Consider the following 15633-nt stretch of genomic DNA (forward strand, 5'->3'; position numbering starts at 1 on the left):
GCAGAATGGATTTCAGTGGCATGTGATGATGCCTGATTCCTGTGCAATGCTGTGACACTCAGTCAGTGAATGGGGCCTGCCCTGCACAGGATATGTGGTTTTGTGAAGTACACAGCCCTTCCATTGCAGAGCAAGGCGACGCTGTGCTCAGACCCTTATTATTGTGTAATAAATGTACACAGAGTGTGTGTGTGTGTGTGTGTGTGTGTAGGTGTGTGTGTAGGTGTGTGTGTGTGTGTGTGTGTGTGTATATGGGTGTGTGTGTGTAGGTGTGTGTGTAGGTGTGTGTGTGTGTGTGTGTGTGTGTGTGTGTGTGTAGGTGTGTGTGTGTGTGTGTAGGTGTGTAGGTGTGTGTGTGTGTGTGTGTGTGTGTATATAGTGTGTGTGTGTGTATATAGTGTGTGTGTGTGTGTGTGTGGTGTATAAAATAGTGTAAACATTACAATTATCAGAAAGATACTGGGACTTTCTTACATATGCCCTGGCAATGTCTATGGGTTACTAAATGTTGAGATAAGACCCCTTCCTGGTCTCTCATAACTTTATGCTCTCCTCTTAAAGGACCACTACTGCAAAATGTATACAAAAGTAAAACTACAAATTACTGATACATAAAAGAAAGTAAATAGTAGGAACAGTAAGGGTTAGTTTTAAAATAAATCACTCCTGCTGTTTAGATTAACATGACATTTTGCAGGAGATGCTGTTACCAGCGGACTTCTGGGAAGCTTTGTTGCCTGCTAAGGGGGTGCAATTCATCTGTCTTTTGATGCAAGAAAAGATTCCCCTCTCATTGAGCTGATAGTTGTTTGATCACCCAAATGACATATTCAGTTCCACCGAGCACAGTAGTAACTGTCATCTGCTTTCCTGAAGTGATGTAGAAACCTCATAGCAGCTGAAGGACCCCTCTCCCGTTTCAGACAGGCATAGTAGAGGACAGCCCGTGCTGTGCCTGTCTGAAACTAGAGAGGGGTTCTTCAGCCATGATGTCTCTGTATCTCTTCAGGAAAGCAGATAACAGTTACTACTGTGCTTGGGAACTGGATTAATGAAGTTGACATGGCGCTCAATGCAGAAACACCAGAACCCAGACTTTTCATATTTTCCAGCTTTCCAGATTTCAGGCAGAACCTGAGAAATCCGGCCCAGAAATTGGAATGATGGGATTTTGCTGCTCATCTCCAGGTGACCTGTATTTATCATACATCCATTTATCAGGGTCTGTCCATCAACCCCACCTCCTGCCTTGTACTGGTGGCCACTTCTGGCACAAGAGACATTGAGTACGATATAACTGGAAGGTACAACAGTAATCTGAAGACAATTATCCCATTTTTAAGAAAACTCTGTTGTTTTTATGGAAGGGCGGACACAACAGAGTTGAGTAGTTTCATTCATCACTAGTTACAGACTGTATGACTATAACTATATATATATATATATATATATATATATATATATATATATCTCGTGAGGTGGTTTGAGTAACATGGCTGTAGTGTTAGGTTAGTATGTTGAAAATAAGATGAACATACCATCAATGGTGGCCTTTGCCTGGATAACATCTGAGGAATCAAGTCTATGCCCTGAGCCAACGTTTAATACATATAAATCATTACAAGTATGAATTACCTGACTCCATCTCATGGTCTCCAGTGGTCCTCCTCATTGTGCTCTGGGGACAGGTCAGATCCTGTGTGTGCCGTAATGTGACTGGACCCTAACTGAGCTATCTGTGGTCTGAGTCTCGTGTCTTCTGGGCTGCAACTCTGCATTTTCAGGAACTGAGAGTAACCACATTCAGATGAAGGAAACATTGCCAGTTAAACTGTGAGGTAGGGGGAAAATGATGAGTAGCCAAAATTCATAAAACTAAAACAAACAAACAAACAAATAACAACAACAACAACAAAAACCTAAAGAGGGTTACCATGCTATCAGAAATACCAATCTTGGGGGGTATATTGTATCCCGCATACTCTGCACTCTGACTTATATATAGCATCCACCCAGAGGAGCCTCTTATAATAACTGGAACTTTTATATAGGTATTAGATTGGATTGTCAGAAGTTTTCATATTTTGCAGAAACCTTCACAGTTAGATCTCCCGTAACACTCAGCAGGTCTTTCAAACCAACCTTCCCACCACTTTACTGAGGTCCTGGTAGGAGGCTTCCTTTTGCGGTTGCACAAGCCTGGACCACTGTAACATTTCTTATACTTGTTTCACAACAAATTGGCAATATTCTTTTGGTGATAGTAGACCAACTAGAAATAGGATTGCCTAGCTGGGAATTTTACCTGTAATAGAGGCCCCTCCCCCGACTAGGCCATTGGCTTCCACCTCCCACCGAGCTAATGTGTTGGTGGTCTTCTTCCTTTTAGGTGAGATGATGCTAACCCTAACCATGGGCCTACAGCTGTAACCAATGACCCAGACTGGCCGCTCACCAGCAAATCATTGGATGTGTTTACCTCTGAAGGCCCGCCCAACTACAGAAGAAGCCATCCCAGTGCCTGCGGTCATTGTGACTGGGGGACGGGGATCCAGAATGTTGCCACAATTCACTTCTGGTCAAAGTGGACAAAACAGCAGATATTCAGGAAGAATTTAAAGTGTACCTAAAATGAAAGGCGTATATATATATATATATATATATATATATATACCTACCTGGGCTTCCTCCAGCCCCCTTCAGCTGCCCTCATCGGTCCCTCGCCGTCCTCCCAGGCTGCCTGGATCCTCCGCTAGGTGGCCCGGTAATACAGCCGGTAAGGGGGAACTGTGTGCCCCATAATGCTCCCATTGCCGGGAGCGCTGAACTTCCCGGGGCCGGGAGCACAGCGTGGCAGCATGCACGGCCGGACTGCGCCTGCACCGACTGGCCCTAACTGGCTGAATGACCGGGCCACCTAGCGGAGGATCTAGGTGGCCTGGGAGGACTGTGAGGGACTGATGAGGCTGGAGGAAGCCCCAGGTATGTATTTTAGGAGTTTATTTGTAAGTTGAATTTGTTTGTAAGTTGAGTCATGTGTTATACATAATGACATGCGGATAAATTATTTACTTTTAGGTCAGCTCCTGATTTGGAGATATAGGTCTCCATTCACAAAGTGTCGGTCAGTAAGCACATCTCCAATGGTGAAATACCACATGTGGCATTTTAGATTTTTTTTTTTTTTTTTAATTCATAATTTTTCCCCACATCTGGGAGTTTGTTGCTAAATTATCAGACTATTTGTTCGGTGGCAGTGCGGTGCGGGCCCAGAGAGCAGGGTGCTGAGTTAGAAGGTGATTGACAGAGAGACACCGGGAGCACACATGTGGAGGGGCAGGAAAGAACAGTGAGGAGCGCACAGTCCTAGAGAAGCACCCGCCTGGCAGTATATCGGATCCAATAGAGAGAGGAGTAGGATTGGGGGGGGGAAGCTCCTCTCATTGGCTGCCTATTTGCTGTTACTATTATGCCTGTTTGCCCATTATTGACAGCTGTTGGCTGATCTTAGAGGGAAGGTCCGAGCTAAATAAAAAAAACTTACTTTTTCCAAGCTAAATAAAAAAAAGATCTACTTATTTATGGCTTCCTCCAGCCCCTGGAAACTGTCCTGTACCCTCGCCACAGCTCCACTCCCAGCCGGTGTTCCAGGGTCCCCTCCGTTGCAGATGCCGACCTTGCCGGGTCACCATTAGTGTTGATCGAACAATTTTCGCCACTGTTCGGGATTCGGCAAATTTTATGGTGTTCGAGTTCACGGCGAACACCATCCGGACACCTCAGTGTCCGTGATGGATGCTCGGCCACGCGGCTCGAACTTGTCCTTGGCCGGACGTTCGGCTGAACGCGCGTCTCGCGCTGTGATTGGCCAAGTGGCTCATATGTTCGGGTGCATAAATACCTGAACGCGCGTGATCGGCGCCATTTGCTTTGGGGTTTAGCTTTGGGTAGGTAGGGAGTTTAGCATAGCGTAGCGTACTGTCTGCCTGTGCCAGCCACAGGACCCCAGCCTCCAGCCTCACCGCCGACAGCAGCACCCACAGAGCCTCACTGCTACCCAGGCCAGCCACAGGGCCCCAGCCTCACTGCTGACAGCAGCACCCACAGAGCCTCACTGCTAGCCAGGCCAGCCACAGGGCCCCAGCCTCACTGCTGACAGCAGCACCCACAGAGCCTCACTGCTAGCCAGGCCAGCCACAGTGCCCCAGCCTCACGCTGACAGCAACACCCACAGAGCCTCACTGCCAGCCAAGCCAGCCACAGGGCCCCAGCTTCCAGCCTCACCACTGACAGCAGCTGCAGCACCCACAGGGCTGTTAAAAATCCACACTTATTTTGCGTACCACACGTATTTTCAGTGACTTTTGCTGCATATTGTTTATTAAAGAACAAGAGACACCCATCCTAACCTAGTAACAAAAAACACATATATAAGTGGATAAATACTACTTCTACTTACATAACAGATGTATTGTGCTATCCATGTAATGATTCCTGTGAATTTTATAATGGAAAAGCAGAAAATCCTATTCTAGGCAGTGGCCATTTTGCCAAGCAAATGCTGACATCATATCCTCCCTGATTCTTGTCCCCCCCCCCCCCCTCCCTTCTCTTGCTCATTGTGTATTCGTTAGCTGCCCTCCTCCCAGTCTTTTTTTTTATTTACACATCCAATCACTGAGTCACCTCAGCCTTGCTTGTAAACACAAGTGATCAGCTAGGCAGGGAAATAAATGGAAGAGGAGGAATATATTATAGATAAAAAGAACTCCCAGCATTCAAAAGAACTCCCAGCATTCAACTCTTTGGCACTGTTTTGCACTAGGGCCAGTGCTCCTAAAGTATGTGATAACTCCAAACCACAACAGCAGAAAAAGTTTTGAATGCAGGATTAGCATCTTTATCACTTAATACACTCAGACCAGTTGCTGTTGAAATTTGATGTTTATGGTAACAAAGCACTTTCAGTGCCGCCAAGTGGAATCACTTGCGTACCAGCAATCCACACATATTTTCACTGACTTTTGCTGCATATTGTTTATTAAAAAAACACCTTCAGTGCCGCCAAGTGGGATCACTTGCGTACCACCAATCCACACGTATTTTCAGTGACTTTTGCTGCGTATTGTTTATTTAAAAAAACCAGGGATGAGCAGAAACTACGCCAGTGCGAATTTACGCATCGTAGTTTGCATCTACGCATTGTAGTTCGTAGGTGAAGTTGCAGAACTACGCTTACGAATTTACGCGTAGCGAAGTACCGCTACGCGTAGCTGACGCTTACTATGCGTAGTTAACATGTGTATTGCGTAGTGAACTACGTATGCATTACTCGCGTCTATTTTCCCGCTTACGATTGTATGCTTACAAATTTACGCATTGGAAAGGGGAATGTATGCATAGAAGAGTTCCCGGAAGAGGAATTAATGCGTAAATTTTTCTGCATACAGGCATAAGTATCCACATACACTACGCTTCGCACTACGCGTAATTGCGTATTTTAACGCGTATTCTACGAAATGCATACAAAGCGAATATTTGATTTCGAAGCCGTAGTTTGGCGAAGCGTAATTGCGTAAAACTACGCGTAGTTCCAGCATAGCGAAGTTGGCTGACTACAACCATCCCTGAAAAAAACCTTCAGTGCCGCCAAGTGGGATCACTTGCGTACCACCAATCCACACATATTTTCACTGAATTTTGCTGCGTATTGTTTATTAAAAAAACACCTTCAGTGCCGCCAAGTGGGATCACTTGCGTACCACCAATCCACACGTATATTCTATGACTTTTGCTGCATATTGTTTATTACAAAAGCACCTTCAGTGCCGCCAAGAGGGATCACTTGCGTACCACCAGGTGCGCAGAGGTTGTTCTAGTGAGCTCTACTCCACTGCACAAATATGAGCCCACCATGAGTTTCTCACAGACCTCCGCTGTGAGCAGCACTCCCAACAACAGCAACAGCCAACGCCCCACGCAAGTTATAACATCCACCCCAGCAGCCAGTGGTCAGCAGCCCTTCCCGGACGAGAGCGTTGTGTCCCTCGGTCCTGCGCCAGGGCGATTATTGAGGGCTGCCGTTGAGGAGATGATGGGGCCTGATGTGGAGGAGGAGGTTGGGCTCGGGCCAGCATCCCAAGTTTATGTTGAGAACAATGAGGGGTCTGTGTCTGGGGATATTGGGGTGGCAGAGGCGGTGGGGGGGGGGGTGTCAGGAGAAGAGTTCTATGATGATGATGATGATCAGGACGATCTGTATGTGCCTCAGACCCCGGAAAACATGTTGTATCATGTGTTTAGGTACTAAAATCTGCGTTCCCACTGCCCGGGTCCACGGATGCATATAATTTTTGGGCAGCACTATCAAACTGTGGTACCAAACTGCCATGGTCCTTCTGTGCTGCCACACTGACTGTCTGCTTTGTCCAGTGCCAGCATTACATGATCACGTGGTCGGCAAAATCACCCGAAGCCTGAAAAATGCCGTTGCCTTCACGGTTCACATCACCACTGACACCTGGATGAGTGCGTTTGGCCAGGGTCGGTGCATCTCCCTTACGGCGCACTGGGTGAACCTTGTGGAGCCTGGCAGCGACTCTTCACCCGCTACGGCACAGGTGTTGCCAACACCGCAAATTTATGGACCTGCTTCCCTGCGAGTCAATGACAACAGCGACCTCTCTGGCTCCTTCTCCTCCACCGCCTCTCCAAGCTCTACATAGCAGTGGCTGGAAAGTGTAATGGTTAAGGGCTCTGCTCTGACACAGGAGACCAGGGTTCGAATCTCGTCTCTGCCTGTTCAGTAAGACAGCACCTATTCAGTAGGACACCTTGGGCAAGACTCCCTAACACTGCTACTGCCTATAGAGCGTGTCCTAGTGGCTGCAGCTCTGGCGCTTTGAGTCCGCCAGGAGAAAAGCGTGATATAAATGTTCTATGTCTATGTACCTCATCCGGCATTGCTAACCCAGCAACAGGAGCGTGGAAGCGGTGCAGCACAGCTGTTGCCATGTGTCAGCAAGCCTTACTGAAGCTGATCTGCCTTGGAGATAAGCAGCACACAGGTGCAGAAATTTGGAAGGCAATCAAGGAACAGACCCAGTTGTGGCTGGCACCGCTGCACCTGGAACCAGGCATGGTTGTGTGTGATAATGGGAGCAATCTCATTCGCGCCTTACAGTTGGCAAAGCTGAGACACATCCCTTGCCTGGCCCACGTTCTGAACCTAGTTGTTAAGCGGTTCCTGAGGACATACCCAAACATGGCGGATCTTCTGCTGAAGGTGCGTCGAGAGGCCAAACATTTCCAAAAGTCCAGTGCCGCTTCGGCAGCACTCACCAAGTTGCAGCAGCGCCTCAGTTATGCCTGCATTTTGTCGCCATGCCAGGCCTGGGTTGTGTCACAAAGTGTGGCCCTACTCTCCTGTGTATTCCCAAGCCATTTTGCAGAAGTTTCCCTCATTTTTTATGGTTTTTCTGGCCTGCAAAGCAGAAATATTCAGGTCCCCATTGACTTGCATTGGGTTCGGAATTCGGCCCGAACATGACGAATATCGGGGTGACGTTCGGCCAAACCGAACATTTTGGTGTTCGATCAACACTAGTCAGCATCTTCTGCGCCAGCATGATCGCTGCTTGCGATCGTGCTCACATGCTCTGGAGTGTTCTGCGCTGGAGGAAGCCCCGGCTAAGTATTAACCCCGAATCATTCCTTTAAACACCAAACTTATTTCTTGATTTACTGAATGCAGTAAACTTTGTGAATGGACAAGAATTAAAGTATTTACTGCACAAATTGATAATTTACCAAACTAGTTGGTCATTTAATTTTTCCATGTAGTTATTCCATGTAGTAACCTTCGTAGTAAATTATAATAATAATAATAATCCAAACATTTGTATAGCGCTTTTCTCCTGTCGGACTCAAAGCACTCAAGAGCTGCAGCCACAGGGACGCGCTCAAGAGGCCACCCTGCAGTGTTAGGGAGTCTTGCCTTGAACTCCTTACTGAATAGGTACTTGACCTAGCCAGGATTCGAACCCTGGTCTCCCATGTCAAAGGCAGAGGCCTTAACCAGTACACTATCCAGCCACTGTTATTGACACATTATTAACTGTTCTGCAAAATAAGCTGTTTCTACATTTGTGGATGTGGTGATGCACTACAAATGTAACTCATAGTATAAACAATGTTTTGTTTTTTTTTATTATTTTTATTGTTTTCAATGTTCTTTTCATGTGTTTTAAACTGCTTACATCAGCTTATACAATATTGTAACATATAGCAACAAAAAAATAAGTAAAAACTAGTCCTAAAATAAACCATAGAGAAAGACCTATTTCTATTGAGACAAGAATTAAAGGAAACCAGAGACAAGATTACCTAAAAGTTTTATACATACTTAGGGCTTCCTCCAGCCCCATGCTCACAGATCACTCCCACTCCGCCGTCCTCCGCCTTCTCCTGCTCTGGTACCGGGTCCCGTAACTTCAGCCAGTCACGGCCAGTCTGTGTAAGAGAAGTGTGCCCTCTGCGTATCTGTCCAGCGGCTGCTGGAGAGATACGTAGAGGGCTCACTTCTCTTGCACAGACTCGCCGCGACTGGCTGAAGTTACGGGACCCGGTACCAGAGCAGGAGAAGGCGGAGGACGGCGGAGTGGGAGTGATCTGTGCGCATGGGGCTAGACTTTTTTTTAGTTATCCCAAAGTTTTATTATATATTTAACCACTTGACCACTGAGGGGTTTTTCCCCTTTAGGACCATAGGAATTTTCACCTGTCAGCGCTCCTCCCATTCTTTCGCCAATAACTTAATCACAACTAATCACAATGACATGATCTACAGTATATCTTGTTTTTTTCCGCCACCAATTAGGCTTTCTTTGGGAAGTACATTATGCTAAGAATTATTTTATTCTAAACACATTTTAATTAGAATAATAAGGAAAAAAATTGAAAAAAATAATTATTTCTCAGTGTTTGGCCATTAGTGTCAAAATAAAACGTTCTACTGTGGATAAAACCAACACGTTATTTGGCAATTTGTCCCGGTTATTGCAACGTTTAAAATTTTTCCGTAGTACAATGTATGGCGGCAATATTTTATTTGGAAATAAAGGTTTTTTTTCAGTTTCATGTCCATTACTGTTTATAAGCCCACAAATAAAAAAAAAATAACAGTTATATACCCCCGTGACATAAATATTAAAAAAGTTCAGTCCCTAAGGCAACTATTTATGTATTTTTTTATGTAATATATATATATATATATATATATATATATATATATATATATATATATATATATATATATATATATATATATAATGTTTGGGCACTATGGGGGAGTGTGGGAGAGAAGTAGTTCATTTTAAACGTAAGTGTAGGTATTTTTATTAAATAAAATATGTTGCGATGTAGTTTTACTATTTGGCCACAAGATGTCCTCAGTCAATATATCCGAGTCAAGTACGTAAGCACGTGAATTGGAAACTATGCATGGCAGTGTAAGAGCCGGAAGATGTGACACAGGCATCTAATAGATGCCAGCATTCGTTGACTCGGGGACTCAGATTTATGAATGGGAACTGCGTTCCCATTCATTCATGTCCCCGCTAAGCGGCGGTAATGGCAGCGGACCACTGAGCATGCAGGAACAGGCGGCGGCCGCCCGCTCCCATTGACTAACTTTTGCAGCCCTGGGTCTTCAAATGAAGTTTCCCAGGGCGTGATTATACTGCACCTGGTGCAGTTAGTAGTTGAATAAAAAATTTTAAGTTGTTACTGTTTCATCGCCTCTTCTCAATGACACATCCACTAAAGTATACCAGAGCTAAAATCTATGAACTATTGCCCTTTTGTATTTCTTTTCTGCTCTCCAAAGCCATTTTCTTCCAGGAAGGTGTTTTGGCTGTATTTCCTTATCAGTGAGGGTTATGCTGTCCTGGACAGAAACTGTCATGCCCATACCTGATATTTAACTCTTTCAGGGAGAGATAGAAAAAAAGGAACACAGCCCAGTTATGTGTGTGATGGGCACTATACATACCCATGTCTGTCTCTGCCTGGATGCCTCGGGGAGAACAAGAGTCACCCATCTACTGTCCGGAGGGTCTTGGACGGTGGTTTGGCGGCAATGTGGCGGTGCTCAGTTGTTCTTCTTAATGCATGCTGCTGGCATTGCACGGTGTAAGCTTGGGTGACGGCTGCTGCATACAGTGCACTGACTAGTGATGAGCGCATTGATATAATTACGATTATGCCAAATTTTGCGTAATTTGTAAAATTACGATTTCCATGAAATTTCGTAATTCCAATCGTTTTTTGTAATTACGATAATCTCCATAACGGAAACAAGTCTGAATTTCGTGTTTAACGTGGGAATTTGGCCATTCTTGAATTTCGGCTGTTCTCGTAACCCTTTGCATTACCAGATATTGTAAGGCCCAAAACCAAGTGCACCTTGACAAAGAGCACCTGTCTAAGACGTTGCTGCAGGTAGAGCCTCCTGATACATTTAAAGTGACAGCACATGCAGGGGCCTTTGCGTTATCAGTAATTGCAATCAAATGAGGGACTTTCCTGAGTTTAGTAATCAATTAATTTGCATAATTATTTTTCGAAAAAAAAATGATGTCCATTTCTTGTAATTAAATTACTTTGTTTCTATAGAAAACACGAAATTACAAAATTTTGCTTTAAACGCAAGTTTGCAGCGGAACGCATCATTACGCAATGGAAATTATGCTTACGGAATTTCGAATTATGGTTTTTATGGCAATTACAAAATTAAGAATTCACGTCGTAGCGGCAAAATTTACATCCTCGATTACAGAAACATGAAATTATGCAAATTTCGGTTCATCACTAGCACTGACTGGTGGGCAGCACATGGCAGTAGTGGCACCTCAAGCTCAGACACACAACCCCAGCAGATTCTGCACAGCCGCTGCTCCTTCCTTCCTCACAGAGAATGTGACGTCGTCAGGGTGAGCTGGCCTGGCTGCCTCCTCTCTATTTTATTTGACAGGAAAGAGGCAACAGCGCCAATAAGCCGATGTTTCATTGCAGGGAGGAAGGAAGGGGTAAGGGGACAGAGAGGAGGACCTGGCTATCCGCCCGAGCCCCGGTGTACAGTGAAGTGCCCATGCAAAGAAGCCATCACTGTGAAATCACACTAATTGGAGGAACAACTGTACACAAATTCGGGCAATGGATTTTTGCGGGCGTTTAGATGGACTGTCCGTCTAAATATGGCTGCTTGGCAACCCTGATCAGCTGTAACAAAGAAATATGTTCTGTTTAAATGTTATTACGCTGTTGTGTATCTTTTAGAGCAAAGAGGACATTCTGAGTTCATGTCTGCTTTAAACCACCTCCAGCTGCCCTCAGTCACTAGTGACAAACTATCAGATCTAAACAATCCCATCAAGGTACAAGAAATATTGACTTTCATTTCCAACTCCAAGACAAACAAGGCCCCTGGATCTGACAGATTCAAACATATGTTGGCTGCCAAACTTACCACCCTGTTTAATTATTTCTTAACTTCAGGTCACATTACTGTATATATTCGACTATAAGTTTAGAAATGTAGGTCTGACTCGCTGAATAAAAGTATAGGGGTCGACTTATACATGAGTCACAGGCAACACTGAGTAATGTGTGTACAATCAGTTACATTCCCATTTGCAGCAATTTACCCAGTGGTAAGTGACACTATCTTGATAAAGGAAATGGTAAGAAACGACAGGTCTGAAAGTCCTGGCCACAACAATTAACCTCCCTGGCGGTTTATTAAAATCCGCCAGGGGGCAGCAAATACCTTTTTTTTTAATTTTTTTTTTTTTTTTCATGTAGCGAGACAAAGTCTCGCTACATGATAGCCGCTGCTCAGCGGCATCCCCCCAGCCCCTCCGATCGCCTTCGGCGATCGGAGATCAGGAGATCCCGTTCAAAGAACGGGATCTCCTGGAGGGCTTCCCCCGTCGCCATGGCGACGGGGCGGGATGACGTCACCGACGTCATCGACGTCGTGACGTCAAAGGGGACTCTGATCCACCCCACAGCGCTGCCTGGCACTGATTGGCCAGGCAGCGCACGGGGTCTGGGGGGGGGGGCGGCTGCGGCGACGCGGATAGTGGCGGATCGGCGGGTAGCGGCGGCGATCGGGGACTGCGCGCAGCTAGCAAAGTGCTAGCTGCGCGCAGCAAAAAAAAAATTATTCAAATCGGCCCAGCGGGGCCTGAGCGGCGACCTCCGGCGGTAATGGACGTATCAAGTCGTCCATACCGCTAAGGAGGTTAACAAGAAAAAGGGGAAAGATACTGTGCTGCAGGAAGGGGCAGGGGGAATAATTGCAGCACTTAGGGGGCCTGGAGGAGGTCTTGGCTGCACATAAGCGACAGGAGGGGTTAATGCCTGCAATACTGTATGCAGTGCAGTCATTAGCCCCTCCTGGTCCCCAAGTGCATTATCAGTAATTGCAATCAGTGACTTTCCTGAGTTAAGTCATTACCTAAATGTGCATAATTACTATTAGAAACTACATTTCTTTTTGTTTAATTCCTTTAATTAAAATAACCTTGTTTCTATAGAAAACACAAAATTCTGAAATTTGCATTGAAGCACAAAATTATGAGACCAAAATTTCACTTATGGAAATTCAAATTACGATTTGTATGGCATTTAGGAATTTGTGTCGCAGCGGGAAAATTCACATCCGTAATTAAGGAAACACAAAATCACAAAAATATTGGCTTGACACTTATTCCAGAGACCCAGACATCACGTGCAAAGTTTAGCTCTGCGCGGTGCGTGCAAAACGTTGCACCGAGGGTGACCAAAACGTTGCACCGGGTGCGCCTAAAAAGTTGCACCCGTTGCAGCCAAAACGTTGCACCATGCAATGTTTCGGGCAGACCGAGTGTGACTTTTTAGGTGCACTCCCAGTGCGACATTTCGCACGCACTGTGCAGCACTAAACTTTGCGCGCGCAAACTTAGCGTGCCCTAAGGGGCTTTGGACGTGCTAAGGGGCTTTTAGGCGTGCTAACTAAGTTAGTACCCTTTTGTGAATCAATCCCAATGAGTTTTGTTATTCTGGCATAAAAGAGTAGTTGTTAGCAGCATGGATCACCATAGCAGCCATAGTGGCCTGTAGCCAAGGGGGGCCCTGGTGGTCTCAGTCACAAGTAAGAGGGTCAGCTGCAGGCTTCATGAAGACCCATGGGAGGCCCCCAAAATTACAGAGTATGTGAGCGACTGCAGAGCGCTGGGTGGGCCGCTAATCTGGCTACCTACATTTCAGGGGGGACTTATATAGTGACCTATATTTCACAGGGGGTGGCTAACCTGACTACTTACACTCTGGGATGGGGGGCAATCCAGGTACCTGTACTTTTTTTTGGGGGGGGGGGGGGGGGGCTAATCTGGCTACCTATACTTCTGGGGGGAGGTGTGTAACCTAGAATCCTATTCTTTAGTGGGACTAATTTTGTTACCTATACTTAACCACTTAACGACCGCCCCCAGCCGATGGGCGGCGGCAAAGACCGGTCCCAAACGACCGCAATACGCCCATCGGCGGGGGCGGCTGCGGGAGTGGCTATGCGGCGATCGCGTCATTCGTGACGCGATCAGCCGCCGGGGACTGGCTCCGCCCCCCGTTCGCCGTAACCCGCCGGCCGTTCGGAAGCGCCGGCGGGTTACTGGCATCCGGATCGCCGCTGCAACAGTGTATAATAGGCTTTGTAATGTATACAAAGCCTATTATACTGGCTGCCTCCTGCCCTGGTGGTCCCAGTGTCCGAGGGACCACCAGGGCAGGCTGCAGCCACCCTAGTCTGCACCCAAGCACACTGATTTCCCCCCCCCTGCCCCCTGATCGCCCACAGCACCCCTCAGACCCCCCCCTGCCCACCCCCCAGACCACTGTTTGCACCCAGTCACCCCCCTAATCACCCATCAATCACTCCCTGTCACTATCTGTCAACGCTATTTTTTTTTTAAGTCCCTAATCTGCCCCCTACTCCCTCCTGATCACCCCCCCACCCCTCAGATTCTCCCCAGACCCCCCCCCAGACCCCCCCCCCCCCCGTGTACTGTATGCATCTATCCCCCCTGATCACCTGTCAATCACCTGTCAATCACCTGTCAATCACCTGTCAATCACCCGTCAATCACCCCCTGTCACTGCCACCCATCAATCAGCCCCTGATCTGCCCCTTGCGGGCAATCTGATCACCCCCCCACACCAATAGATCGCCCGCAGATCCGACATCAGATCACCTCCCAAATCCATTGTTTACATCTATTCTCTCCTCTAAACACCCACTAATTACCCATCAATCACCCCCTATCACCACCTGTCACTGTTACCCATCAGATTAGACCCTAATCTGCCCCTTGCGGGCACCCAATCACCTGCCCACACGCTCAGATTGCCCTCAGACCCCCCCCCCTTATCAATTCGCCCGTGCAATATTTACATCTGTTCTCCCCTGTAATAACCCACTGATTACCTGTCAATCACCCATCAATCACCCCCTGTCACTGCCACCCATCAATCACCCCCTGTCACTGCCACCCATCAATCAGCCCCTAACCTGCCCCTTGCGGGCAATCTGATCACCCACCCACACCAATAGATCGCCCGCAGATCCGACATCAGATCACCTCCCAAATCCATTGTTTACATCTATTCTCTCCTCTAAACACCCACTAATTACCCATCAATCACCCCCTATCACCACCTGTCACTGTTACCCATCAGATTAGACCCTAATCTGCCCCTTGCGGGCACCCAATCACCTGCCCACACGCTCAGATTGCCCTCAGACCCCCCCCCCCTTATCAATTCGCCCGTGCAATATTTACATCTGTTCTCCCCTGTAATAACCCACTGATTACCTGTCAATCACCCATCAATCACCCCCTGTCACTGCCACCCATCAATCACCCCCTGTCACTGCCACCCATCAATCAGCCCCTAACCTGCCCCTTGCGGGCAATCTGATCACCCACCCACACCAATAGATCGCCCGCAGATCCGACATCAGATCACCTCCCAAATCCATTGTTTACATCTATTCTCTCCTCTAAACACCCACTAATTACCCATCAATCACCCCCTATCACCACCTGTCACTGTTACCCATCAGATTAGACCCTAATCTGCCCCTTGCGGGCACCCAATCACCTGCCCACACGCTCAGATTGCCCTCAGACCCCCCCCCCTTATCAATTCGCCCGTGCAATATTTACATCTGTTCTCCCCTGTAATAACCCACTGATTACCTGTCAATCACCCATCAATCACCCCCTGTCACTGCCACCCATCAATCACCCCCTGTCACTGCCACCCATCAATCAGCCCCTAACCTGCCCCTTGCGGGCAATCTGATCACCCACCCACACCAATAGATCGCCCGCAGATCCGACATCAGATCACCTCCCAAATCCATTGTTTACATCTATTCTCTCCTCTAAACACCCACTAATTACCCATCAATCACCCCCTATCACCACCTGTCACTGTTACCCATCAGATTAGACCCTAATCTGCCCCTTGCGGGCACCCAATCACCCGCCCACACCTCAGAACGCCCTCAGACCCCAGCCCTGATCACCT

General features: G+C 47.0%; 1 protein-coding gene across 2 annotated transcripts in view; it reads right to left on the bottom strand.

The window, feature by feature from the left end:
- The window catches only part of LOC137560844 (ficolin-1-A-like), a 63926-nt gene extending 62200 nt beyond the window's left edge, over positions 1 to 1726 (bottom strand). For both annotated transcript variants that reach the window (XM_068271988.1, XM_068271987.1), the window contains exon 1: positions 1636 to 1726. In XM_068271988.1, the coding sequence (XP_068128089.1) occupies positions 1636 to 1672 (37 nt within the window). In that variant the 5' untranslated portion in view covers positions 1673 to 1726. The remainder of the gene's footprint in view (positions 1 to 1635) is intronic.
- Between the last annotated feature and the right edge of the window lie 13907 nt (positions 1727 to 15633).

Source organism: Hyperolius riggenbachi, chromosome 3, assembly GCF_040937935.1.
Source record: "Hyperolius riggenbachi isolate aHypRig1 chromosome 3, aHypRig1.pri, whole genome shotgun sequence".
Taxonomy (NCBI): domain Eukaryota; kingdom Metazoa; phylum Chordata; class Amphibia; order Anura; family Hyperoliidae; genus Hyperolius; species Hyperolius riggenbachi.